The sequence below is a fragment of the Poecilia reticulata genome, linkage group LG10 (assembly GCF_000633615.1).
Source record: "Poecilia reticulata strain Guanapo linkage group LG10, Guppy_female_1.0+MT, whole genome shotgun sequence".
Lineage (NCBI taxonomy): Eukaryota > Metazoa > Chordata > Actinopteri > Cyprinodontiformes > Poeciliidae > Poecilia > Poecilia reticulata.
In genome coordinates, this window is record NC_024340.1 from 30,603,715 (window position 1) to 30,622,715 (window position 19,001).

General features: G+C 39.1%; 1 protein-coding gene across 1 annotated transcript in view; it reads left to right on the top strand.

Annotated features, from left to right (window-relative positions):
• The window catches only part of gpm6aa (glycoprotein M6Aa), a 21,172-nt gene extending 2,375 nt beyond the window's left edge, over positions 1-18,797 (top strand). The window contains exons 2-7 of the mRNA XM_008421042.2: positions 12,096-12,288; positions 12,495-12,651; positions 13,869-14,022; positions 14,494-14,570; positions 15,473-15,538; positions 16,931-18,797. Of these exons, the coding sequence (XP_008419264.1) occupies positions 12,096-12,288; positions 12,495-12,651; positions 13,869-14,022; positions 14,494-14,570; positions 15,473-15,538; positions 16,931-17,083 (800 nt within the window). The 3' untranslated portion in view covers positions 17,084-18,797. The remainder of the gene's footprint in view (positions 1-12,095; positions 12,289-12,494; positions 12,652-13,868; positions 14,023-14,493; positions 14,571-15,472; positions 15,539-16,930) is intronic.
• Positions 18,798-19,001: the final 204 nt, after the last annotated feature.

The following is a 19,001-nucleotide window of genomic DNA, read 5'->3' on the forward strand; positions in this document are numbered from 1 at the left end:
TGGAGAGGCCAATTAACCTGACAGTCATGTTTTTGGACTGTGGGAGGAAACCGGAGTACCCGGAGAAAACCCACCATGCACAGGGAGAACATGGAGACTCCATGCAGAAAGACCGGGGCCAGGATTCAAACCCAGAACCTTCTTGCTGCAAGGCAACAGCTCTACCAACTGCACCACTGTGCAGCCTGTTCGATGATTAGTTGTTTGCTAAAACAAAACTCCTTGAAAGCTTGAAGACAAAAAGGGATTAAAAGTTTTTAATATCCAGTTTTTAATATCCTTAACTACTATATCAACTTAAAGCAGCTTTCAAACATTAGCTAAATAAGCCTCTGGTTTAATATTAGACAGAAACTTGATGCATCTGATGTTAAAGCAGATCCTCTTTGAAGAGGCCACATGATCAGAATGACTTCACTGAAGAGGCGAGATGAAGACTGAGGCTGTCCTCTTTGATTTCACGCCCATCTTTCTGTAAAATCCTGTAATCCACTGTAACAATCATAACTCACTTACAAACAAGAGCCACACTTTGCTGCTGAGCCACAAGAGATGGAGTCTGAAAGTATCGGATCACATGGATCTTTGACTATTTTAAAAGAAGTTTCCCACACAAAGAGAAAATCAATTTCTAAAACATGTTTTTAATTTCTTGTTGCGGGTGTCACTGAGTGCACTCACTGCCCGCTAATTCCCTTCTGTCTTCCTCTTCTGAGGCTGCAAATCTCAGATTATGAGTCAGATGCACCAGGTGGGTTCTGCTCATTGAGCTGCTGGCCGACAACATGAAAGTGGCCAGACGCCACAGGGAAGCAAAGCCACAACCTTTCTGAAACACAAACACGAGGCTAAGATGATTAGTTTTCCAAAGAACCCCTTAAAAATGACAACATGAGGAGTAAAACTGTTCACAAATAACCCAAAGTGAAGTTTTGGAAATGTACCCAGTCAGTGTGCTGATTGATGCTCAATGGAAAAACAGAGAAAAGTCCACCTGTTAGCCCAGCCTGAGCCAAGAAGCTGCTCCACAAGGCGCAGCTTGTCCTTCTGCTTCTGAGGTTTGATGAGGATTCTTACTTGGCATCAGATACGTTTCAAGGACCTTATTGATATTTTTATCAGCCTAAAATAGAGACTCTACCAAACAAACAAAACATGTCATTTTATCCTGGAGTTTAGCTATACTTTTGAAAGGTTCACAGAATTTTAAGAATGTTTCAATTTTAATCTTGCATCAAACTCAAACTGTTTTCAATACAACAATCTTCGCAATCTTCTCATCTCTCTCCTCTTTCTGAAAACAAAACTGCATCACTTCCTTCATAAGTTTTAATTTTCATCTTGTAAAAGAGACTCCAGTGGTCTTTTTAATTTCCTGTTTCTGCCACTTCTTTGTTTTTCAACAAAATGGCAACAACAACCTCCTGTCTGCACATTTCTGCCGCATGTCTCACAGTTAATTGGCTTCTTTGCTCACCGTTACACCCAAAGCACGAAGCTGATTCAGATGGAAATCCACTCCAATCAATGCCTGTAACCCCGAAATCTCCCTTCAACTCTCTTTAGTCCATGATCAAAGTTTTTTATAAATCCAGAAAAAGGGAAACTTGCTAATCTTGCGAATCCATCACAGACGCCATATGGAAAATCAAAACTTGATGTTCTGATCCAAATTATGTTTTTCATTTTTTAACACAACTATACTCAGTATGGTATACAAGTTTGAAACCTCGGGTTACATCCAGACATATGTTCCTCTATTATTAGAGAATGGCTTTATCATTATTCTGAACAACGGGTGGTTTTAATTGAAATAGTTTCAAAACTTTACAGTTGGTTTTCCAGGTCTTAATATGAAAGATAAACAGAAAATCGAGTAAGTAAAATGATTGCACAGATTTTATTTCTTATTCTTTTTCTAAAGGATATTTATACTTAAACAAACAAAAATGAATTTATTTATTTTCAGATAACAACTGATTAAGTGACTTATAACAAAAAATCCTTCTTTTTAAATCCTCAATAGAGTCATTGAGTAAGTGGCTTTCATGTTTTTAAGTTGAAAAACATGTAAAGATGTATAAATTGTGATTACGGCTCAGTAAATAAGGTAATTTTAAATGTAATTTTTACTTTAAAAAACATAAAATTATTTTTAAACTCATTTTTAATTATTCTAGAACTACATGTTTCAATTATGTATATTTTTATTTAATATACAATGTAATACAATATTAATGATCATTTTTAGTAAGTTGTTTTCATCTTATCTAACAGACGTTTTAGAGTATCAGGCTCTGAAGCGTTTAGCTCAGTTTGATGTTAAGCACTAAAACAGCATTTTTTATTTAGTTAGAATATGTTTAAATAAGCACAAACTGATCCATCCTGATTTGTAAAGTCAAAGGATTTTAGATTTATAAATAACATCTCTTGAAGAGACTTCAGCATCATGTTATCTGAGGATTTGTGGAACATCCATAAATCCAATAAAGCTTTATTTCTGCCAAATGTTCAGACTGTTAGTCTGTGCAGCAGTGAGGACCCTGACCAAACTGAGGTCAGGTCAGGGTGCAGCAGCAGAATTTATCCAGTTTTGGCTGTGTTATAAAACATGAGTCTTGTGTCCTCGCTGTGCTCCTCCCTGTCTCATTGTTTGGAGTCCTAACCTGTCCGGCCCTGGAGAAGTCAGGGGACTTCCTCCAATTGTTCCTTTCACCTTTTTTGAGACTTTTCTCTGAAAACATCATGACGACTTCTTATTGCGCCAAAACAACTGATTGTACTGTAAATCCTGTAATTCAACATCTAATGGTGGTAATAAACATGATTGTAATATTGCTGTAGTATAATAATCAGTAGTATGCTTTAGTAAAGCTTAAGTTGCTGGTCAGATAAAGGTTTTGCTCTGCAGCTTTCTCATGAAATTCCTACATTCCTTCTTTCTTGATAGTGAGTTCATTTCATGCAAATCTCTGGTGTTTTTCTTTTTTCTTTTTACATTCATCGCTTCGCCCCCAGTCTATCAGGCATGCAGTTTTTCTCAGACTCTTGTATCTCTGAGGAGTAAAAGAGGAAATTGTTCGCCGGGCCTTTGGACCTGGCCCTCATCGGCCCCTTGGCCCTGAGGGCTCGTGTGTGTAGTGGGTCTCATTCACTATTGTCCCACTGAATTTGTTGACATACAGTAAAGTGGGTCATGGCTCTGAAGTACTCGCTCTATTCTCAGATTTCGCGCTGGGGTTGGCATGGCAACCATACTGGTTGATTAAACATGCGCAGAGGAGATGGGGGAGCAGGAAAGCAAAAGAGCGCTTGCCGCTCGCTACAGGAGAAATGGTGTGCAGCGAGAGGGGGAGCGGCATAAAACGGAGCAAGGAAAGCAACGAGACAAGCATGTTACACCCTCACACTGACAGACACAGATCCACCATCCCCCCGCCCCCCGCCCTCCTTTCCCCTTAACTCTGCAAACCGACCCACCACCTCCCTGCCCCCCACACATAACTCCTCTGATAACGAGCACCAGCAATCAGGTCTGATTGGATGCATTGTGGTGCAAACTAATCATAGCCAAACAAACATGATTAGGTATTCTCTGCTAATGGTCCTGTTTTCTCTCCTCTGTTAAGTGCATTGTTCTAGTACAGCGGTTCTTAACCTTTTTTGAGGTACCGAACCCCCCAGTTTCATATGGGCATTCACCGAACCCTTCTTATCCCCCCCTCCCCGCCGAAACACAAAATACTTGGAGGTATTCTGATTTAGTAATGTAATTATATTAGTTGTGTTACCACCCCACGCCACTGGAGGCAGTAGCAACCCCGAAAAGATGCGACTAAGGAGCAGATTTAGATTATAGAATTTGGTAAAAACCATAGACATTAATATTATAATATTAATGTCTATGGTAAAAACGGTGAGTTTTGCTGAAGTAATTAAAGACACAAGTTCAAATCCATGCTGAGAGTGGAGCTCCTTCAACCTGTGCTCCTCCGCAGCACTGATTGGCTAAGCAATGTAACGTGATCCTCAGCAGGAAGTGACGGCAAAGCGGGGCGCGTCATTACGACTTTACACAAGTGTGTCTTTACCTCCGCGGCAGAGGCTCCGCCGAAATCCTGAGACCGACTCACCGAACCCCTGGGGTTCGATGAAACCCAGGTTAAGAACCACTGATCTAGTAGGATCAGATTTGATTTTTCAAACTGAAGACATTCAGGTTACCCGACTTCACATTTCTAACCAGATTTATTTCTGCTAGTTACATAGATTTGAACCTAAATGCAATTTAAATGCAATTATTCAATTTTTCCCCCTATGTAAAGGTATGACATCTTTACATTGGTGTGTTTTTGGTACACCTGTAAATCTGACACTCTAACAACAGTGATAGATGACAAACCACTTCTCTAGACCCACTGGGGTTCATTTCTGCTTCTAAGCTGGTCTGATGGAACACTGGAAAAGACTATTGTGTTCAAGTTGTGCTAAAAGGAGTTAGCCTATCAGTGCAGCTATTCAAGCATAAAAAAGCATCTCAATGCTAAACATGTAGCAGCAGCACACACGTCCCCACCGCTAACGTCAGCGTCTCCCGTCCACTAAAGAAGCTCCAGGAATGATCAGGGTTTCCTAAACACTGGGAAGCTGAATGTGTAGAGAAGTACTTTGCACCAGTCTCACGGTTGAATAAAATAAATATCTGATTAAAAGCAATACAATCTTTAGTAATTTAGCAGCAAAAAGTGTTTCTGAATTGAAAATGTTGCTTAATTTGTGAATAAAAGGTTTGATTAAAATGCAATTAGTTGTAATCAATTAATTAAAGACCTGGCAAGTAGCTGCATTCCTTTTCATTTCGCCTCAGATGGTGCTACATTTGTGAGGTAAAAGCACCTTTTAGTTGAGCAGCAGAGTTGAGTAAGTGAGTTGTTCCCATGAAAACCTTGTCAGTTCTTCTCCAGCAGACGATTTAATCTGATATTACCGAGATCTCAGGAAATCTGAAGGAACTAAACATACTGAAACTTCAGAAATACATGGGAGAACCAAACACAACCATGAGAGCCTATAACCAGGCCTGGTCACACACTGTTGTGGGACAACGTCTCATTCTTCTACTGGATTTTCTACTCTGCTGTATGACCTCCAAATGTATTTTTCAAACAAATGCAGCACAAAGAAGTAAAAAACACAAAATATTCCTCATTTCCAAAGGAATAAAACATGTTGCCAAGGAGCATTGTTACTATGAAGAAGAAACCCCACAAATTTCTGAATTTTCTCTGATAAAATATGTTTTTAGATTAGAGAACTTGAAGAGGAAACAACCTATAATAAAGTAAAGAAGATTATTCATATTTTTAGTCTTTAAACTCTTGTTGAAATTCACCTTAGATTTAAAGAAGTTACTGGATTATGCACGTTTCTCAGATAAAGGTTTATGTATTAATCTAACGTTCCTACAGCCACACTGAACAAATTGGAGTATTATTGAAAAGTCAATTTATTTCAATAACTTCATCACCAAGTGAAACACATTATTTAAGTTATACAAAGTGATGTTTTAGCACCTTTATTTCTCTTAAGGGGTAATGACTTTACATTTACAGCTAATGAAAACATATTTAAAAAATTTAGAACATCAGACCAATAACAAAAATGTTTAAAAACAGGAATGTGAGCTTAATAAAAAAATATGTTTAATACCTGCTTAAAGGTTGTTATTTTCAAAAAGTACTTTTAATCTGACAATTGAGACTCATATCCTAAATATGAGTTTGAAAAGAAACAAAAAGGATAAAGGAAAGGATTTTAAAGTTTTGTAACAGAAGTCATCTGACTTTTAACATGAAGGAACTGAACTTTGAAAATAACATCTAATATCTTAACTATCTACAATATTGGGGTCAGAAAAAAGGGGAGGAGATATGAAAAGTTGCAGAAGCACCTTCATGACAGCTTCTCAGACCTGAAGAGGAAAACAGTGTCTACTGTGTGTCTATTTACGGTGATTTCTCTTCCTGCATGTTTTGTGTTTCATCTCGGGGAATCTGACTCCTCCTTTCCTTTCAGCGGGTTTTTCTGCTGCAGCAGCAGCAGTCCTGTCTGCTGGGAGGTCACTCAGATGGCAGGAGAAACTGAACTCTCTCAGATTCCTCACTTTGGATTTGGAAATGGGTGACAAACTTTAAAAAGCTCCGTGAAGGAAGCTGAGCAGAATGTGTCTTCCTGGACGAGACGCCATGAAGGACTCAGCAACCAATCAGAGGCAGATCGGTGTAAAGTGTGATTGCATTTATATTAGATGGTTGTTAATATGACCGATTTTTTTTCTACCACATTCTTCAGACTCAAGAGAGACTGAAATGACCAACAATGGCAGATAAATGTTTTCACATTCAAGCTTCTGAATGCTTTTTTAAAAAAAGTAAAAAAAACCTTCCGCTGGGACAGGAAGGATCTTTGACTAGACCGACGGTCCATAACGGATATTTTACAGGGAGTTGGAAGAAGGCAATTAAATGAGGTGAAATGTGCAGGTGTTTGGTTGTTTGGTGCACAGCAAAGGTCAAAAGATCTTCTAACACTGACCTAATATTAGAAAGTTTAGTCTAATTTTAGTTTTCAAGATGAAGATATTAATAACAAAATTAACACATCTCACATCCTTTTATCTGATTGATTTTGACAGCTTCTTATACTGTACAGTATTTATAGATATTGGATTGTACTTTCACTTTTGCAGGTATAAGGAAGTACAAATGCATGACTGCAAGCATTATTTACCCAAATGGTGTTGAAAGTTTCATAAGTTCTCCATAATTAAGCAGCCTGGTCTCATGAAATGATGAATGAATAACACCCAAACTCATGTTTTCCTCTTCACACCTCACACTGTGAACTTTAGCCATGACCCTAATCATTCTTTGTGTCACTTAATGCTGTGCGATTTCACACTTAATGGCCAAAATCTGCTTAAAACCGTGACAGAAAAGAAGGTGCCTGAACACGGCACACTGGATTATAGGTTTCCAAAAAGGCTTCAACAAATGATGGTCAGTGTAATGAATTTAAAAATGTTGACTTTCTAGATGAGACTAATCAGGAGTCAAATGTAGACTTCTGTGGATAAACTAAATATTTTTATTCATGCTGCTGTGAATTTCAGGTTTTATCTCAAATTCAACTTATAATTTCTTGAGTAAGAAATGAAACATTTACAATAACTGATGTAAAATGATGCATTATCCTCAATGTGTTCAACATTTCGATGCCACAGCGAAGCAGTAAATCCTCCGTTAATGAAGCCCAACATCATCCTGAGCCGTCTTCCCTCTGCTAGACGTCATTTAGCTCTGAGCATTTTAAGCACTGAAAAGTTGACTGGGTCACTGAGGATCTGAGGGTGTGTGTGTTTCTTTTGCCTGCTGGATATGACACTGACAGATGGAGCAGCGGTGGGAGGTGCGAGGTGGTTGGGGGGCGGCGGTGATCCTTTCTCTTTGTATTAAACAGACGCCTTCTGCTGATTGGGCCGTGGTGTTTTGGGGTCACATTCACTTTTTACACCTGTTTGTGTTTTTTGGAGAGGTTTTATTATGTAAGGATGCATTATGCAAATCCCACAGAGTTCTTTGTTTAAATAATTAAAATGTTAAAATCCTTTTTATTTTGAACATTTTAAGCTGATTGAGCAATACACAGTAAAGGCAATCTGCAACAAAAACAGGACAAAATTCTTAAAGTTCACAGAAAATACTTAACACAAAAATGTTTTGACATATTTTCAGATATACTGTACCTTCCTTGACCCCTAGTATAGCATGGGATATTTTATTTTTACCATGGCTAAGCAAAAAGCATGAATAAGTCATGCGAGAGGCTTCCATGCGGTTGTATTGTGCGACTCAACTAAATTATGGATCAAGCACCCAGCAGCTCCACCTCATCCTTCATCGGCCCAAACTTTGGGTCAGTTAAGCTTAGCAAAGAGTTACGGAGAACAAAATCTTGTTTCTCTGTATCATTTATTCATCGCTGCACTCATTCAACATATATATTCATATATTTCTATCGGGGAATCAAATGGTCATTCTGTCTTTATATTTCAGTACTTAGTGAATCCAAAGTGTCTCCGTTCCACAAAATTAAAAGCAGAGAATCAATAAAACATCACTCATGTTACAGCCACTCACTAATGCACACACTGCGCTCATCCAACCCTGTACCTCCACTCTGCTGTTTCCATGGAAACATGTCCTCTCACTAATGCACAACAGGCTATTTTAATTATAGCTTAATAAGCAAAAATAATCAAGACTTCTGTTTTTCCTCCGTATGAATTATTGATAATTGACTCGATTATGCTTCAGATGAAAATGAGCAACATTAAGCCAGAAGGAGAGAACGATTTTTGACTTGGTGTAATCTGTGTGCAGGAATGTAAATAATGCAAAAGTAATAAACATCAATTGAGGCCAGGCCATAAATCTTTTATACGAGCGCTCTTTCCCCATCATGTTGAAATCGTCTCTGCATGGCTGCAGCAACACATCTCATCGGCACGTCTTCAAAGTGTATAAAGAGACACAGTCTTGTTTTTTTAATCAACGCTGAACGAGAAAAATCACAGCTATGACTTGAATAGGTGAGAAAAAAAAGTCTAAAATAAAGAGATTATTACCAGAAACATGTTTTTGCTCCACCTGTAAGACAGGAAACCTATAAGATGTTTGTACATTTAATGTCTGCTTTGGTGAATCTCTGATGACAGGACAGCAAATGTGATTGGCTGCATCTATCACGCTTCATGTGAGTCACCATTGGGTCAATAAATCCGGTCATGAGACTGAGAGGAGAGAGGTGGCAAACTCACCATCTGTCCTGGAGGATTTTCAAACAATCTGATGTTTGAGGCAAGTTTAAGATGAGCAGAAATAACAACATAATGCCACCAACAGGAAAATTGTGTTAGAAAGAAAAAGTCCGGTAGGGACAGGGGCGGATCTACAGGGACTCGGGGGTGGGGAGGCTATTGCCCCCCTCAGTAAAGCCAGAAGCGACTAATAGCGTTCAAATTAAATATTAATTCACCATAAATATGTAATTATAGGTTTAGTCTTAAGTCCCAGAAAAACCTAGTCTTGGTTAAGTTTTTTTTAAAAACATTCTTAGACCTAGACTTTATTGCCATTCCACTAAGGTTCAACCCGGGAGGTCCAGCATCGCTACCTCGCTAAAACCTCTTGCCACGTCATTTTACCTGCCACTGGATACCTAGACAAGCTTCTCCACATCCTTCAGACACAAGACAGACCAATATTTCCAAAAAATGGAGATAAATGTCTCTCATGACTGAAACTGTTCTCACATTAAAGCTTTCAAACACATTTTCTATCAAATAAAAATAAGACTTCTGTTTTCTTACAGCTAAAAATGACAAAAGTTCTTCCAGTGGGTTCTGGATCTGCTCTATCATTTGCTCCCAGTTGAATATTCCTATAGTCTTCAAAAGCATCCAGAAGAAATCCTGATCAGGATAGAAGGAGGAAGTATAGCTATGTTTGTCCGAGATCTCCTCGATTTGGTCAACATCGTTATCAGAGAAGGCTGGATTGCAGATGTTGCACTGAATCGAGAGTTTTGTAATTTTTTTCAACTCTTTCGTTATCACAACCCAAAGGAGCTGCGCCTGCTTTACTGCAGAGAAACTCCAATCCGTCTGTCTCTGGTTGACGATCGCTGGTGAATAAGTCAACAAGGTACTTGAATTCCTCAACCTGGAAGAAGCAGTTCAGCTTATTCACATTGAGAACCCTGGCTTCAAAACTTTAAAGAACCTGCAGACTGATCCACTGCATGCTGAATGGCTGGTAGAATCACTTCTTCTCTCCATTTCTGTTAACACAAGGAGAATCACTTTGTGCAGACACCACTCATCCTCTGTGTATGTAAAGACTGGTTTGTGCTTCCAGGCAATACAGACTGCCACATAAAGTCTTCTTTGGATCCACAAAATGCTTGCAAACCGGACAACCAAACTCCTTTAGACACTCAGAAAAGTCCGACGGACATGCTGTGGTGTTGGCAAGGATTTATTTTCCTCAACTAAAATATTCAGAGCAGGCATTTATGCATCAAAATCCTGCTCATTTAGTCCAAAACCATTCAAACAACAAACCAAGAACAATGCAGAAGCTAAGTGCACTGGACTTTCATGTTGTTGAAAACAGTCGCAGATTGATTCTGGGGTAAAGAAAAAATAACTTGCACAAGGTGTTGGGAAAAGCAAACATTCTCTGCGCGCCCAGATAAAATGGTTAAAAATTAAAGAGTGTGTCTGAAAACACATTCCACAGCACAGCAGTGGGTGAGGATGCAGATAATGAACCCTGGGAGAGGCTGGAGCCCTACCAACCGTCTGAATGCTCAGCACAGCCTGGCAGGCGGATCAGCTACTCAGTATTCCACTCAGGTCTACCATGAGAATCAGAAGCAGAGTTGAGGAGCAGAGATGTTATTCTGAGAGAGATGGTGACTGTTACTGCTGCTAACATCTGAAGCTGAATCTGAATTTCATCCTTTTTTTTATCTGTGCTATATTACAATAACACAATTAGATTTTCTTTCCCAACAAATAATTGCATGCACATTTAACCATTGATCATAAAGCCAATGAGCATGCAGCAGCCTTTGTTTGTGTTATTAAAATGTCTGCTGGTTTATTTGCTGCAGTGCCTTGCAAGGCTTATTCTGCTGCAGCACAGGGAATAGGTTTAGCTTCTGCTGCTGTCTGTCTGAAAAATGACTGACTCAGAAACACAAACAAACACCCAAAGACACGGCGGTGACTCATAAATCTAACCAATTCATATGACAGCTGCATACATCAGCGTTTACAGTCCCAGCCTCTCAGGGACGAAGACGGACTCCTCCAAACTGGAACCGCAGCCAACCAGTCCCTGGTCACCCACAGGTCCTCTGGGGGTGAGACTGGCAAAAGAACAGGGTTAAAGGTCATGATCTCTATGTAAATCTCAGGAAGGGATTTCATCCAATATAAAATGTCAGCATTGCCCACAGGGTTGGGCAACTCTTAGCATGAATATAGGTCTGGAGTCTTTAAACTGCAAAGTAATTGTTGCATTTTCAATTCATATTCCAAGGTAAAACGTTTGCCTAATAATCATTTTTAAACAATGGATAATCAAACAAAAGACATTTTGCTTGGCATGTAAACTGGACCCAGTTAAAGAACCACAGGTCCAAATTTTTAAATTTGAACCATAAGCGTCTAAAAGCCAAAAAATGTTGCAAAGATTTTCTGAGTGGATATCATGTAAATGCAAGTAGGACTCTTTTTAATTTAACAGAAATGCAGATTATGTTTTAGAAAATGAAATGAGGAAGAATCAAACATTTCTCTTTATTTTCTTTTTCCAGAATTGCAAAACAAACATTACATTCAATTATTTTTAGGCCTTTAATATTGCAGAGGATAACTGAGAATAATGTGAATGTAGTAATAAATATGAAATAGAAGTGGACATTAAATGTCTCCTTCTTGGCTTAACATATGTAGGATAGAATAGAATAGAATAGAACAGAATAGGAACTACACAGCTAAACATACACAAATGATGTGTGTGCGTGCGTGATTGTGCATGTGTGTAAGTGTTAAACTGTCATAATTTTCATCTCTTGTCACTATTAGACTTATTCTGATTTGAGCTATGGTGTCAATCCTAATTCAGAAAGCAGTCTGTCCAAATCTCGTTTACCAGGCTCCTCGTTGTCCTAATAAAAATTATTATTTCTAAACCATAGAAAACGATTCTCAGATTTAGTCTTGGAAGTGTCTTTTCCATGCATGGATATCTGCTGCTCAACTCTCCTCTGAATGCTGCAGATTCTCCACCAGTGAACTGAAACACTGGTACAACCTTCTGATGGAGTTTCCTCATTTGTGATGTTGGGCTGAATTATTTAAAATCCTGCAGACGGGAAAGTCGTGTCTCCCGGCGTGAAAAGTCTTCTTGAATTTTGCTCCGACTCAGTCAACTAACCGAGGAACCTGGCTGTGTTTCCAGGATGCTTGGAGTGTTGCATCAAATGCCTGGGCGGCATCCCGTACCCGTCCCTGGTAGCTACCATCCTGCTGTATGCGGGCGTGGCCCTGTTCTGCGGCTGCGGGCACGAAGCCCTGTCGGGCACCGTCACCATCCTCCAGAACTACTTTGAGGTTGTGAGGAGCCCAGTGGACGCGCTGGACGTCTTCACCATGTGAGTGAAAAACATCGTTTGCAAAGAGAAACTGTTCACAGTGAAAATGAGGATAAAACTAATCCCGCAAATCAGATTCTCATATTGCTGGAGAATGTGTAAGTTTGTGTTTATTGCTCCATTTTTTCTTTGTGTGAAGTTATTGTGAATTTCTATATTGCAGAGTAATTTGAAGAACAAAATGGTTTTCTATATTTACTCTGCAGGATTGACATAATCAAATATGTGATCTATGGCATTGCTTCGGCTTTCTTCGTCTACGGCATCCTGCTGATGGTGGAGGGATTCTTCACCAGTGGAGCCATTAAGGATCTGTATGGAGACTTCAAGATCACCACCTGTGGACGCTGTGTCAGCGCTTGGGTATGAGTCTGCACGCTTCACCGTACACAGAGTTTAAACTCTCAAGGCCTGAGGGGTTTGATGGAGAATATTAGTGAACAAACTAAGGAACACAGCAGACTGGTATTGTATTAACATTGTCTCTTGGTTATAATTTCTTGATATCATACTGTCACGTCTTAAACTACAAACATTCAAATTAAAGTGATTAAAAATAACCAGTGCTTGCAGATTTCCTGTCAATATCTGTCAAGACATAGTAACTTAAAAGATAATATAATAAAGAAAGTAAGCTATGGTTTAAATAAACTTATTAGCATCACCAAATAGATATTTGACAGAAATAGAAAAATGAAGCTAAGCTGCTTCTTAAGACCCTGGAGGTCAACAGGAGAGACCAAAGGCTTTTAACGCCTTTACACAAAGTGTAAAGACCATCAAATATAAGCATTTAAATTAAAAAAATCCTGAATTAGCCAACCTTTCAATTCACTCAAATTATCTAAATTAATAGAAGATTAAACATATAAGCAAATGTATTAAGTGTAATATTAACATTTTTTAAAAACTGTTACAGAAACAAACTTTTTCAAATCCAAAAGAATTTATTTCTGCAAATGTCATTAATAGATTTCCAGCATATGACCTGCAAACCACCTTATGCTTAAAATGTTCAGAATGCTTTGTTAATTTTGACGTTTTTAAAATAACACTATTATTTGTAGATCTTGGCACTCATATTAACCCATGTCCGCTTCTGATTGGCTGATCAGTCCCTCATGACGACTCCTCCCCAGAAGATCATTCAGCTGAGGAAGGGAGGAACTGAGATTGGAGACTAAATAAATTTTATTAAGAAGGCTTGGACAACAAGGTCACACAGGACAAGACTGTTTAAGTTCTGTTTTTGTTTGAATCATGAGTTACGTTATGATCATCTATTTTTGGGTAAAGTTGTGCAACACTTGGGTTTTTCCTCCATACGTCTTGTATCTGTGCTCAACATCAGCAATTATCTATAAGTGCCTTTACCTCCACATCAGCATTCTGATTCTCTACGCAATCAAAAGTGGGGAAACAACAGAAATCCAGCAGCCAGAGCATAAAGAAACCAGTACTACCTGCTGCAGAAGTTTTGAAAATGTGACCAGGAAAAAGCAATATTTACCTCACATTTATGATTTTACTAAGATGTCATTCTTTTCAGTAGTTATCTGGTTTCCTGTGTTTATTTTCAGTTCATCATGCTGACCTACATCTTCATGCTGGCCTGGCTCGGAGTGACAGCTTTCACCTCCATTCCTGTCTTTATATATTTCAACATCTGGAATATTTGCCAAAACGACACTGTGCTGGAGGGGGCTTCGCTGTGCCTCGACCCGCGTCAATACGGTAACAGCTTTTTCATCCGATTCTTTACCCTGTCCTTTCACAACTTCTTAAGTTCATGTGTAGATCATGCACCCAGAACAGCTGCTCTAGGTCAGAAAAATCTATAGCTAACTAGTGGCTGCACTTATATGAAGTGAACTTATATGAAAGCCAATATTCAACTCTGAAATTGTGATACATCAAAGCCAGGTTTGTCTGAAGTGCTGTTAATGTTTTCAAATGAGATTATGCTTATGATAGTAGAATTAGTGCCATATATTCCAGCCCATTAACCACCAACAGGCTCTCACACAGCGATTGAGTGTCAACAACAATTTGCCACCACAGAGACGATGAGAACTTGTCTCTGCGTCTCTTGTTCATATGAGAACTGTTTTATGGAAGCCGTTTCTACATTTTGCGGATTGTTTCTGTGCTCGGGTAAAAAAAGAAAAACTCACCTGACAATAAAACTGTAACTGCTTATTGCAGGCATTGTCCCGCTTGCTGAAGCAAAAACTGTGTGTGCTGGATCAGAGAAGTTCTACAGGATGTGTGGATCTACTGAGGTAAAAGATTCAGTGACAGAAAATGTTATTTATTGCACTCTTTGAAGCACGTACGCAGAACCAAACCTATACATATATAATGGAGGTTATGTAGGCATCCGTTTTGATACCTACATAAAACAGATGAGTAGAACGCAGCAGGCAGGTTGGGGCTAAAGCTACCGTGTTTCCCCGATTGTAAGACGTATCGGAGGTTTCAGGGGGGTCGGCTAATATAAGCTGTACCCCGAAAGTAAGACAGATGTCTGTCTTACTTTCGGGGAAACACGGGGGTATTGCCGCCTCTCTCTCATCTAGCTGCGCGCCGCCTCCTGCCCACGTCCGCACCGTCCCCCTCTCCATACGTCACCGCGCCGTCCCCTGCACTTGTCACTGCCGCCTCCTGCTTAAAATACCGTAATACAATACTGTTCAGGTTGTTAATAAATGTTAATTTTATGGTTAAAACAAAAAAATTCGACAATTTTTTTCCAATATAAGACATACCCCGAAAGTAAGACATAGTGGGGCTTTCGGGAATAAAAAGAGAGTAAGACACTGTCTTACTTTCAGGGAAACACAGTACATTGATGTTTACAGCAGGATATTGCGCAAATCAAACCACATGACCTCCCACTGAGAATAACACTCAAGATTTGCAGCTATCAACATACATTTGTGGGGTAAATACAAATGAACACCAGACATTTTTATATATTTAGTTAAAAAGCTTAATAAAACATTTACTTCAAAATTATGCACCAGTTGGTGTTTATTCTGCCTCCATTTTTATGGATGGAGGCAGAATTAACTGATATTGTAATGGCTATTTCTTTGTAATTCTTTCTCATCTGAATGTTGCAACTAAAACCAGCCAGTACTGCGTCAGTGATTAGGATGGTGTGATTTGTTTCTCCATGCAGCTGGATATGACGTTCCACCTCTTCATCTGTGCCCTCGCTGGAGCAGGAGCCGCCGTTATTGCAATGGTGAGCCACCAACAGCAAAATGAAATCATTATTTCAAATGTACCTCAACATCTCCCAAACGCAGAACTCTTAGAGATACCAGCAGAATACAACAGCTCTGGCTTGTGCACGATCTCATTTGTTTAAAGAAGAATGTGAATTCCTCTGATTAGCTGCAGGAAACTGAGGGAAAACGCTGGGAAACTGGTGACATTTTGTTGTTTCTTCTTGTGATTCCCTGGGAGATAAAAGAGGTAGACAGAGGAAAGAAGACATTTTGGTGCAGTGAAAGAGACAGGGTTCGTCTCCCTCCCTCTTTTGGAGGCGGCGGGCATGTCATGCTGTTGTCATGGAAACAGGGAAAAGAAAGGCTCAGAGATTGTTGCAAACATCGCTCAGTAATTTGTGCGAAGCCATTTTCTGAGAAGCAGAAAGTGGTTGCTAGACAGAAACCGATGGCGCGAACTGTGGCTGGACTCAATGCCTCCTCCGATTGTTTCTCTGCCAAACAGAAACCACAGCAGAACCTCCAACCAATGCTGGTAGTTCTGAACCACACAAACACGGCCAAGAATCCTTAACGGGAACACAGACAAAAGGGAGCAACTGAATCCAAACGTGTAAATCTGAAGGAGCCGTCTGGATCTTAGAAAGGTCGAGCGGTGCAGGAGTCAGACCGACAGGAGAAGCTGTCTTATTAAAGCACAAAACATTCATTATAATCTCTGCTACCATGGTAACGTCATGGTTCAAGGCATGGACTGGCATCATGCTGCCACCTGGTGGACCACCAAATTAATAATAACAAACGTCACAGTAACAAGGTGGCAAAATCTCCATCTTTCAGCACTCCATGTTTTCTATTTTGACCCTCTCTGCTTCTCCTTGTTGAGCTGTGTACTTTAATAACAAATATTTCAACTAAAAATGTTCTTGGAATCAAATAACAGTAAAAAAAGAGTAATCACATGACAATGGTATACAAGCTCATAGAAAAATCTGTCAGGTCACAAGAAAAAGACCTCGCACTTAAACAGGTTCCTATGAAACTTCTTCATATGTAACATTTGCCTTTCTGTCATGTTGCCGATCCTCAGCTTCTTTAGTACCTTCACCTACCACACCTCCTTAGTTACCTGTCTATCCTTTACTCTATGCTACCACTTACAGTACAGAGTAAAGTGACAGTTTTGCATCTGTCCGAAACCCTCATCATCATCATCCTGATTCGACTTCAGATCTACAGTAACGTCTTCTTATCTTGTACAGTAAACTAATGGTATTCCATCTAAAAGGTGTAATAAATTCAGGTTGCACCATCACACAATTTAAGAAAATGGCTTCTATATTGTGAACAGTGTCAAATTAATTTATTTCTCTTGTTTATTTTGCATTTCTCCATTTTCCTCACAGATCCACTACTTGATGGTTCTGTCTGCCAACTGGGCCTACGTGAAGGACGCCTGCCGCATGCAGAAGTACGAGGACATCAAGTCCAAAGAGGAGCAGGAGCTTCATGACATCCACTCCACTCGCTCCAAGGAGCGCCTCAACGCGTACACATAGAGTCCAGCGCCAGGCCTGGCCCTGCCACTCCGGCCTCTCCCCCCACCCCCCGCCTCTCCTCTTGCTTTCTCTCTGTCTCTCTCTACCATCCCCTCCTGAGGGGGGGCGGATGGCGCCTAGGGCCCTCGGCACTGCTGACCTAACCGGTGCGTCATGTGACAATGTGGTCTGGGGGAGCTTCTCACAAAGCTCCTTCATCACAAGCAGCATCTCAAATGAAAAAAAAAAGCCCCTTTACCTCTCTCGTGGATGGGTTTTTCTAATCATCGTCATGGCAGTTGTATTATTCTTGAATACGAGTCGTTTAGTGCTGATTGTAGTTTTAGTGTAGTTTGTAGAACCAGAAGTAGCAGTAATATTTCAGCTTTTTTAAGTTTTATTAGAGTTTGTGTATAAATCTTTTGTTTTTATTTGGTAATTTTGCTCATTCATAATTTATTTCTTTTTCATTGATTTCTGAGGGGGTCAACAGGGGCTTTAAAGGGTTTTTAAGCACATTTCTCATGTAGTGTGTGTGTGTGTGTGTGGAGATTTCATGTGTAAGAGTGTTTTAAATGAATGAGTGCTTAGTTTTTGAAAATATTTTGCATCTCACACCTTAAAAAAATGCTAATTTTGTCAGAATTCCCAGGGATTAAGACACACTTTCACAATTAACAACTATTCAGTTTGTTTTCATTATGAAGTAGCAAACCAACTAAATATAAAGAACCAAATCGATGCAAAGAAATCTCTGCTAAACATAAATTATCATTAATATAAAGGGGGAATGAGCCAAGTTAAATTTAATTGTCATTTAAATCTATTTTCGGAAAGCAGAGAATTATGAATACTAATCTTGTGTTTAAGTAAAACTCTGCACTGTAAATATGGTGACATCAAAGATGATCTTTATGTTTTTGCACTTCTGTTTAAAGAAAATTAAAAAGAAACCTATCCAGTCTATATCAATCTGATCTAAAAAGAATGAGCCTGAAGCTGAGAAGTTTCTGCTGTAATCTTGGTGGATTAATAAAATGTGATTAACGTGTGTGTCACAGATTTTATTTGTGTTTTATGACAGTAACTGTGTTGCCTACACATTTCGCCATACGGCTGCAGAAACAGCCTGTCACTTCATTGCCTGCTTTTTTTTTAACAGCCTCTCCCAACCCGTTTCATGCACTGACTTGACTTTTTCTGTGCTCTCTAGATGTAACCGCTTTGGTGTTCAACTGAAAGTTGGATAACTGTACTGTTAGTAAAGACTGTGAATTTACTGTGGATGTTTTTTTGTGGCATGGAGATTCCTTAATATAGTCTTATTGACTCAAAAGTTTATTTCCTTCTTTATTTTTGTAATTTAGAGCGTCTTGATGGATCAACCCTTTGTTTATATGTGCAGTAATGAACCTCCCACGCTCACTGCATCTTATCCTTCTGATATTAGACCGTAGTCTTTGAGTTCTGTCTATTTAGTTTGTGATGAGCTTTCAATCATGTCTTGAAGCTGATTCTCGTACCAACATGACTTACTCTGTAATGATGAGAAAAAAAATGCTTTCAGCTTCCTCCTTGTATTAGTCTTTTGTACTTTCACTACAGATGCTCAACCACAGGCTTTAAAGGAAATCTGTTTTGTACATCCATGTGCCAACAGCTAGAAGTGGCTTATTTGACCTGTATGATCAAATTTGCTTGCATAAATAAAATTCACTCGTGTACTTGTTAATAATTATAAGAGTCAAGTGTACATTTTTTGTTTTACAATTTTTCACCGTGAGAACATTTAAAACAGGACTGTGCAGATGAAAAAAAAAAAATACTTGTCAAGATTTCTTTTTTTAATTTTATTTTATCTTTTAGATTAACCTGAAAAAGATGAAAAAATATTTAGGTAAAAAGTTTAATTATTTGATTTTGTTTTATTTTATGGTTT